Source organism: Nomascus leucogenys, chromosome 8, assembly GCF_006542625.1.
Source record: "Nomascus leucogenys isolate Asia chromosome 8, Asia_NLE_v1, whole genome shotgun sequence".
Taxonomy (NCBI): Eukaryota; Metazoa; Chordata; class Mammalia; order Primates; family Hylobatidae; genus Nomascus; species Nomascus leucogenys.
The window spans coordinates 60,571,544-60,580,751 of record NC_044388.1 but is presented as its reverse complement, the minus strand read 5'-3'; the positions used below and the strand labels follow the sequence as shown (position 1 = coordinate 60,580,751).

The 9,208-nt window shown below is 40.2% G+C and overlaps 1 protein-coding gene across 4 annotated transcripts in view; it reads right to left on the bottom strand.

Moving 5' to 3' along the window:
* Positions 1–6,194: 6,194 nt before the first annotated feature.
* HIVEP1 (HIVEP zinc finger 1) overlaps positions 6,195–9,208 on the bottom strand; it is a 151,703-nt gene continuing 148,689 nt past the window's right edge. For all 4 annotated transcript variants that reach the window (XM_030817293.1, XM_030817294.1, XM_030817295.1 and 1 more), the window contains one exon: positions 6,195–7,907. In XM_030817293.1, coding sequence (XP_030673153.1) covers positions 6,729–7,907 — 1,179 coding nt within the window. In that variant the 3' untranslated portion in view covers positions 6,195–6,728. The remainder of the gene's footprint in view (positions 7,908–9,208) is intronic.

Below are 9,208 nucleotides of genomic sequence, written 5' to 3'. Positions count from 1 at the left end.
TAGATTGGGGAAGTTCTCCTGGATAATATCTTGCAGAGTGTTTTCCAACTTGGTTCCATTCTCCCCATCACTTTCAGGTACACCAATCAGACGTAGGTTTGGTCTTTTCACATAGTCCCATCTTTCTTGGAGGCTTTGTTCATTTCTTTTCATTCTTTTTTCTCTAAACTTCTCTTCTCACTCCATTTCATTCATTTCATCTTCCATCACTGATACCCTTTCTTCCAGTTGATCGCATCAGCTACCGAGGCTTCTGCAATCTTCGCGTAGTTCTCGAAACTTGGCTTTCAGCTCCATCAGCTCCTTTAAGCCCTTCTCTGCATCGGTTATCTTAGTTATAAATTCATCTATTTTTTTTTTTCAAAGTTTTTAACTTCTTTGCCATTGGTTTGAATTTCCTCCTGTAGCTCAGAGTAGCTTGATCGTCTGAAGCCTTCTTCTCTCAACTCGTCAGTCATTCTCCATCCAGCTTTGTTCTGTTGCTGGTGAGGAATTGCATTCCCTTGGAGGAGGAGAGGTGCTCTGCTTTTTAGAATTTCCAGTTTTTCTGCTCTGTTTTTTCCCCATCTTTGTGGTTTTATCTACTTTTGGTCTTTGATGATGGTGATGTACAGATGGGTTTTTGGTGTGGGTGTCCTTTCTGTTTGTTAGTTTTCCTTCTACCAGACAGGACCCTCAGCTGCAGGTCTGTTGGAGTTTGCTAGAGGTCCACTCCAGACCCTGTTTTGCTGGGTGTCAGCAGCGGTGGCTGCAGAACAGCAGATTTTCGTGTACCACAAATTCAGCTGTCTGATTGTTCCTCTGGAAGGTTTGTCTCAGAGGAGTACCTGGCCGAGTGAGGTGTCAGCCTGTCCCTACTGGGGGGTGCCTCCCAGTTAGGCTGCTTGGGGGGTCAGGGACCCACTTTAGGAGGCAGTCTGCCCATTCTCAGATCTCCAGCTGCATGCTGGGAGAACCACTACTCTCTTCAAAGCTGTCAGGCAGGGACATTTAAGACTGCAGAGGTTCCTGCTGTCTTTTTGTTTGTCTGTGCCCTGCCCCCACAGGTGGAGCCTACAGAGGCAGGCAGGCCTCCTTGAGCTGTGGTGGGCTCCACCCAGTTCGAGCTTCCTGGCTGCTTTGTTTACCTAAGGAAGCCTGGGCAATGGCGGGCGCCCCTCCCCCAGCCTCGCTGCCGCCTTGCAGTTTGATCTCAGACTGCTGTGCTAGCAATCAGCGAGACTCCATGGGCATAGGACCCTCTGAGCCAGGTGCGGGACACAATCTCCTGGTGTGCCGTTTTCCAAGCCCATTGGAAAAGCACAGTATTAGGGTGGGAGTGACCTGATTTTCCAGGTGCTGTCTGTTACCCCTTTCTTTGACTAGGAAAGGGAACTCCCTGACCCCTTGCACTTCCCGAGTGAGGTGATGCCTCGCCCTGCTTTGGCTCGTGCAGGGTGCGCTGCACCGACTGTCCTGCACCCACTGTTTGGCACTCCCTAGTGAGATGAACCCGGTACCTCAACTGGAAATGCAGAAATCACCCATCTTCTGCGTCGCTCACGCTGGGAGCTGTAGACCTGAGCTGTTCCTATTCAGCCATCTTGGCTCCACCTCCGCTACATGATGTGTCTTAAGCAGGCATCCTCCTCTGGGGTAGAAACTGTACCTTCTAATTTCTTTTGAGTTGGTTGGTACTTAAATTATTACTAGATTTTGAATGTGTGGGCGTTTTCTTCAAACCCAAGCCTGATTCAGAAGACAGTGAACACCTAGTAGCAGATAATGTCTCTTTTATGCCTACAGTGCCTTCCACAGAATCTTTATATGCAAGGTTCCACATAAACCTGTGTGTGCAAAGACTAGGAATCCAATATATTTAAGTAAATGCATCATGACTTTCAGATTACAGATGTTCCTTGATTTACCATGGGGTTATATCCCAATGAACCTATTGTAAATTGAAAATATCCTAAGTCAAAAATGCATTTAGGCCGGGCACAGTGGCTCATGCCTGTAATCTCAGCAATTTGGGAGGCCGAGGCAGGCGGATCACTTGAGGTCAGGAGTTCGAGACTGGCCTGGGCAACACAGTGAGACCTCATCTCTACTAAAAATACAAAAATTAGCCAGTATTGTGGTGTGTGCCTGCAATTCCAGCTATTTGGGTGGTTGTGGCAGGAGAATCACTTGAACCTGGGAGGCAGAGGTTGCACTGAGCCAAGATTACACCACTGCACTGCAGCCTGGGCAACAGAGCAAGACTCTGTTTCAACAACAACAAAAAAGCATTTAATATATCTAACCTACCGAACAACATAGCTTAGTCTACCCTACTTTAAACGTGCTCACTTACAGTAGCCTACAACTAGACATCATCTAACACTTATTTATTTAAAAATAAATAAAGTCTAGAATATCTCGTATAATGTATTGAATACAGTGCACTGTAGCGTGTTTGTGGTTACAATCACGTAGCTGTCTGGGAGCTTTGGCTCCCTGTTGCTGCCCAGCATCATAAGAGATCAAACCACATATTGCTAGCGCAGAAAGATATCAAAATTCAGAGTATGGTTTCTACTGAATGCTTATCATTTTCACACCAGTGTAAAGTTGAAAAAATCATTAAATTGAACCACAGTAAGTTGTGAGCAGTCTGTATATAATTTGTAGAGAAAAACGTTTTGCTATTCTTGCTTTAAACCTTTTCTTTTTTTCCCCACTTGGTAATGAGAGCAGGGAGTTATTGCCACTAAAATATATATAATATATATGTATATATTACATGTATATGTTATATATAACATGTATATATAACATATACATGTAATATATACATATATATACAAATATATATATTACAAAATATATATAAATTGAATATTAAATAGGAAATTTAATATTTTAAGTCACGGGAAGTCACTTTGAGAGAAGAGTCTTAAGGTGATATACATCCTGTATTTAGAATTTATAGATGGTTTTGAAAGAAAATTAATGAAAATCATCATTATTTGAAGTTGACTGCAAAATGTAAGATGAAAAACAGAAAAGTCAAAAAGAACCCTGATGTTATAATTTGAACTGAGCATGCATCAAGATCTATTAACTATCTTGACAGTCTTCCAACAAAAATAATGATTATTTTCCATAATCCTTATTAAGTGCTATCATTTAAAATGCAGGCCAGGGATTAATTAGTAAGAAACGTGTTACTTATACTGTTTCTGTGAAAGGAAAATCAGGTCTATATTATGAAAAAAATAACTGAGAAACAAAATTTGTACATTCAATACCATCGGTTAATTATCATTTTGAAAGAAATAATTATCATTTTGGCTTAAACTCTTTTGATAAGTGTCTGTTCATATCCTTTGCCCACTTTTTGATGGGGTTGTTTTTTTCTTGTAAATTTGTTTGAGTTCATTGTAGATTCTGGATATTAGCCCTTTGTCAGATGAGTAGGTTGAGAAAATTTTCTCCCATTTTGTAGGTTGCCTGTTCACTCTGATGGTAGTTTCTTTTGCTGTGCAGAAGCTCTTTAGTTTAATTAGATCCCATTTGTCAATTTTGGCTTTTGTTGCCACTGCTTTTGGTGTTTTAGACATGAATTCCTTGCCCATGCCTATGTCCTGAATGGTATTGCCTAGGTTTTCTTCTAGGGTTTTTATGGTTTTAGGTCTAACATGTAAGTCTTTAATCCATCTTGAATTAATTTTTGTATAAGGTGTAAGGAAGGGATCCAGTTTCAGCTTTCTACATATGGCTAGCCAGTTTTCCCAGCACCATTTATTAAATAGGGAATCCTTTTCCCATTGCTTGTTTTTGTCAGGTTTGTCAAAGATCAGATAGTTGTAGATAACGCGGCATTATTTCTGAGGGCTCTGTTCTGATCCATTGATCTATGTCTCTGTTGTGGTACCAGTACCATGCTGTTTTGGTTACTGTAGCCTTCTAGTATAGTTTGAAGTCAGGTAGTGTGATGCCTCCAGCTTTGCTCTTTTGGCTTAGGATTGACTTGGCGATGTGGGCTCTTTTTTGGTTCCATATGAACTTTAAAGTAGTTTTTTCCAATTCTGTGAAGAAAGTCATTGGTAGCTTGATGGGGATGGCATTGAATCTATAAATTACCTTGGGCAGTATGGCCATTTTCACGATATTGATTCTTCCAACCCATGAGCATGGAATGTTCTTCCATTTGTTCGTATCAAAAATAAGTTGTTTAAATGCCCTCGATTTTCATAAGGCAGATATAATAATCTTTAACTAGAAAAATGACCTGTGGTTCTTCAGCTATTTTTTCCAGTACTTCTGATGATGGCATTGCAGTAGATTCACACAAGGTATTGAAATGGTTACACATTAAAACTTTCACGTTTTGTCAATAAATTATCCTACTATGTCATTGCACCCTAGTTCTCTACAGGCCTGGGTCTCCACACATGACAGTGCAACAGAATGAAAGTCAAATGTAGTCCCACTAGTTCTCTGAATTACATTATTTGGAAGTCGTTTATATTTGGGAGTATCAAGTAGACACTGCTCATTGGGAAAAGATGACTTTGGAGAAACAGCACAAAACTATTGTTCCCTTGTCTATTTTGTGCATATAACTTCAAAATATAATGGCTTAGACTTTGGTAATATTTTTTATAGAGCTGCATATTTCAAATACTAGCAAAATACTTGAAAGGCCACAATAAAGCTTGAAAGTTGCCAGTAGTAAAGGTATTTGCATGATGCATTGAATTTTGAAAAGCCCAAAATAAGAATCTTGAAAAGTACAAAGTAAGAGTAAGGTACATTACAGCATTATGAAAATTTCAAGGGAACATCCACTCACATCGTAACGCTTGTCTTTAAGTATAGGAATTTTTTAAATTAAGAAAATTCTATAGAAACTAAAAACCCTCAATGCTAAAAACTCCAAAGATTATCTTTGAATTTAGAGAAGTCATCTGTACTTAATTATGGAGTTAAGAATATGCTTATTATACTGCTTTAAAATTTTAGGCAATAAAAAGTTAAGTTCATGACACAGTTAAAACATTAATTTTGAGAAATTAGAAAACAGACCTCATTTTCAACAAGTATTATTGATAGGGCAACGGAATCCCTTGAGCAGATATTTCCAGAATCCTTTCTAAAGCTATCTCAGAATATAAAATGTAGTTTTATTGTTTTTGAGAGAATTTTGTTACTTAATATGTGGAAATACGTAAATGTAAATTGAAGCATTCATTTAAAGCATCACAGATCCACCAGTGCGTGCTGGGACTGCAGCACACCTTGGAGATCCTAACTGAGATAAGGATAAGCAAGTTGAAATGCCAGGTCTTTGCAAAGTCACGGACGTGAAGCTGGGGTTGGCTAGCAGCAGGTCTCCAAACCCCTTAGTAGATAGGCTGTCCCCTACCTCTCACCCCACAAACCATGCTGTTGTCTTACGTATTTCAAGTCTCTGCCATCTTTCTAAGCAAGCCTTTAAAAATGTGAATACATTGACTTAATGATGTGCTAAGTATTTAAATTCCAACATTGAAATACTTTTCTCACAAACCTAGCATCTGTAATCATTAATAATGCAAATCACTGCAGTGGTAATTGGGGGCTCCCCATGCCACCATATTTTTATGAATAAGGATGGTTCAACCTTCCAGGACAGGAAATAGTGATGTCTAGCAAGTCACTCGAGTAATTTAGAAGTCTGAATTTGGCTCTTCGGTAATCTTGGGCACTCTGTAGTTCACTGCTGGACAGAGCTCTGTGAGTGTAACAGCATCAAGGAAAGAGGAGCCCATAGCTCACAAACAGATCTGGTGTTGACGCCTGGGAACAGGGTTATACGGGTCTCATCTGAGCCAAATTCTAAGGACAATGGGGTTTAACTCATGTTTCCCAGAAATTTCCGTACCCTCATTTAGGAACATTGACCATTTTAGGCTATGTGCTTTATGTATATACAGAAAGTATTCTTATATATTTAGTCTTATAATAACTACGAAATGACTTCTCACAAATAAGAAAAATAGGTCAATCAGTTGTATGGATTTCAGTTACAGTTTCACATGGTAGAAAGGCGACTAAAGTCTCTGCTTATAAAAAAACGAAGGCTTGAGGGGAATGTGGAAAGAATGGAACCCAGGGCTGTTTTCCAAATGCAGATCACTGATCACTGATCACTGGATGATATAAAGACGACACAACTGAAGCAATGGTAAAGTCAGTAAACAATATTTTACTGAAACATTTCATAACACAGAAAATCTGCCTGAAGTGTAAAGTTACAGTCTTACACAAGGAGGACAGACCCATTTGCAAAGACTAATATGAATACAATAAATATGGAGTTTACATACTAATTTATACACAGAAACTCTGCCCCATAGCCATAAAATTTATATTCAACAGTGGAACATATAATTTAATCATTTGATTTATTTGACAGGTTTTCCTTACTAAACACAAATAACTACCTGGTTTTCATATACATATATATTTTTATGTATATAGATATTCAACAATCTGTACAGTTTCTAAACATAAAGCTCCTAAAAGGCACAATTGTCTATACAACATGTACAAAAATGGCTGGAGCTGACACAAAACAACAATTCTTGGTCAAAAGTTCATGATTGCACAAAGATTAGTTATGAGTTTATGTCAGAAAAATGTGCTTTAAGGAAAGGAGGGTTTTCAAAGAAACCTTTAAGTGTTATTAAAAAAAAAAAGCAAATAAAAAATAAAACCCATCAGGTTGCTATCACAAGCCTGTCCTCGTCATCATCACTGCTCGTGTCGCTGAACTGCACAGTGGGCTGCCTCCGTGACAGTGCTGTGGGCCTGGGCACCTGTCTGTCTGGAGAGAGGGTCTGCTCGCCTGAGGGCTTTGTAAAAACTTCAGAATGTGCCTTCAGCAGAGGTTGTGATGTGGACGCTGGCTGGCCCTGTATGGAAGTGAGTTCAGGCTTGGGCTTCATGTGATTTGCCGAGGCAGCCTTGTCTGTGTCCATTTTACTCAGGCCATCAAGCCTTGCCTGGTCACCTGCAGGGGCAGGTGGATTCAGAACTTTTTTTGCATTTTCTCGCTGGACTTTAGGTGACCCCTGAGGAGACTCGGTCCTGCTGACATGGTTTGCGCTGGCTACAGAAGTCTGCTTGGGTTGTGTCTCGCACGCTTTGCTTTGGGAAGCTGGCATTTCAGGAGCTCCCTGTGCATCAACGGTTACTTGACTGACTGAGGGGATTAAGGTAGGCAATGCTATGTTCAAGATCTGGAGACCTGGAATGTGTGCCTGAGGGGCGGGGCTGCTTTGTGAGGAAGGGTTTGCAGTCAGAACCTGCAGTCCGACAGCATTCAGAGCCAGTCCTGGTGGATGAACTTGTGGGGCCATATTTGTATTGGCTAGGCCTACAATATTGACGGTTTCCATGCTTAACGAGGGGAGTGACTGCAAGCCTGGGGTACTTAGGTTCTGAAGGCCTGGCACGCGGATTTGGCCAATAGGAATACATGGCACAACATTGCTTAATTCAGCCACTCCAGCAGGGTTTGTAGTGCCAGACACTTCTGTGACTGTATTCCCAGGAGTACCCAAAGTTCTGTGAACGACACTGACAGCAGGGATCGTGAGCTGTACTGGTCCAGCCTGAAGGGGCACAAACGTGGAGTATGTGAGGCCAGCAGGTACCACATGGATCCCCCCAACTGGAACCATATTATAAGGTGTCCTCGATTGCTGCTGGGAATGCAAAGGAAGGTGGCTAAACAAATGAGTGTGGGGAGAAGGCAAGCCTGGAGTCGGCTGTAGAGTTATTTGCTGCTTCTGTTCTTGAGGGTCAGGATGTGGTGAGGCCACAGAAGGCATCCCCGCTGCTGTCTGGGGGCTGTGCTCGGCTGCAGCAGGAGGAAGTCTTACAGATGATGGGCTCTAAATGACAAAAGAGAACAATCCTTTTATGACAGGTCTTTCGTAATCACTGAGCTATAAAGCTAGTGCTAAATCTATGTCTTCACAGTGAGATAGAAGTAAGTATATTTGCATTGATAAAAATGATGTTTGCTGCAATGAAATTATTTTTCGGTTTTTAAAAATAAGCTTCCAATTAAAAAATTATTACATCTTAAATTTCGTTTCTGGTAGAAATAATGGCAATATATCTTGTATAGTCTTTTTTGCATGTCTGAAGCAAATTTCCTGGATTTTGTCATATTGTACACAGAGAATAACTCTGAGAAGTGGACACAGCTATATTCTTAAGCTGTTATTTTTGTTATTATTTCTGTTTCTGGCACCACCAGCTCCACCTTATTTTAGAGATTAAGAGTTATTGAGAAATTGAGATACAAATTTGCTGTGTCAACTCAATGGGGAAAAATTTGTGAGGAGATGTTACTATGAAAAAGGTCTCTGGTTGTTTGCCTATCATTTGCAAGTTTATGAAATGTCTACTGAAAACCAGCTTTTCAGGCACTGGTAAGTGTCTGAGAGGTTTTGGGATAGAGAAGCTTACAGCACAATCTGCCACAATTAGGAATAAATCCTACTGCAATATTCAATACATACTAGAGGTAAGAGAACTGTCAATGAGGGAAGAATGTATTCCTCCCAGAATTAATCATTTGTCACAAAACAGCCAGAGGTAGAGCAGGGACTCACATGGAGCGTGACTTTTCAGAGGCCTGTGCCTGCCTTGAGCTAGTTCTTGGGCAGAAAGCTCTCCCAAGCTGCTGTAGCAATGTGATCATTCAAGCAAAGTGAACTTCTTGATGTGTTTTCGGGTCACATTAACTTTGCCATAGAAACTGGTAGCTGTCTTGCCAATGGGGGCAAAGTGCAAAATGTTTGGATAAGTCAGTGAAAATCCATCATCACATTAGCACCAGTGGAGAAACAGCTCAGAAGGGGCCAGCAGATAAATCAGTTGCGGGACTTGTGTTTGCCACTGTCACGTTTTTTTTTTTTTTTAATTAATTTCAAAAATTTTTCAAAAAGCAAATAAAAATAAATGGGTATATTTTTCAAGAACCATTTGGTTCTTTCACAGATTTACAATACAATATCTGAACCGCTTAAAATACTCAACAAGACTCCAAAGGGCAAAAATGTCCTCTACCCTTAAATAAGCCATACAAACTGATTTGGCCTAAAAAAATCACTTAGGTGCATTATTTTCTTAAGCTATTAAGTTCTCCATATTTAATAGGTTGAAATAAAAGAAAAACTGCCAA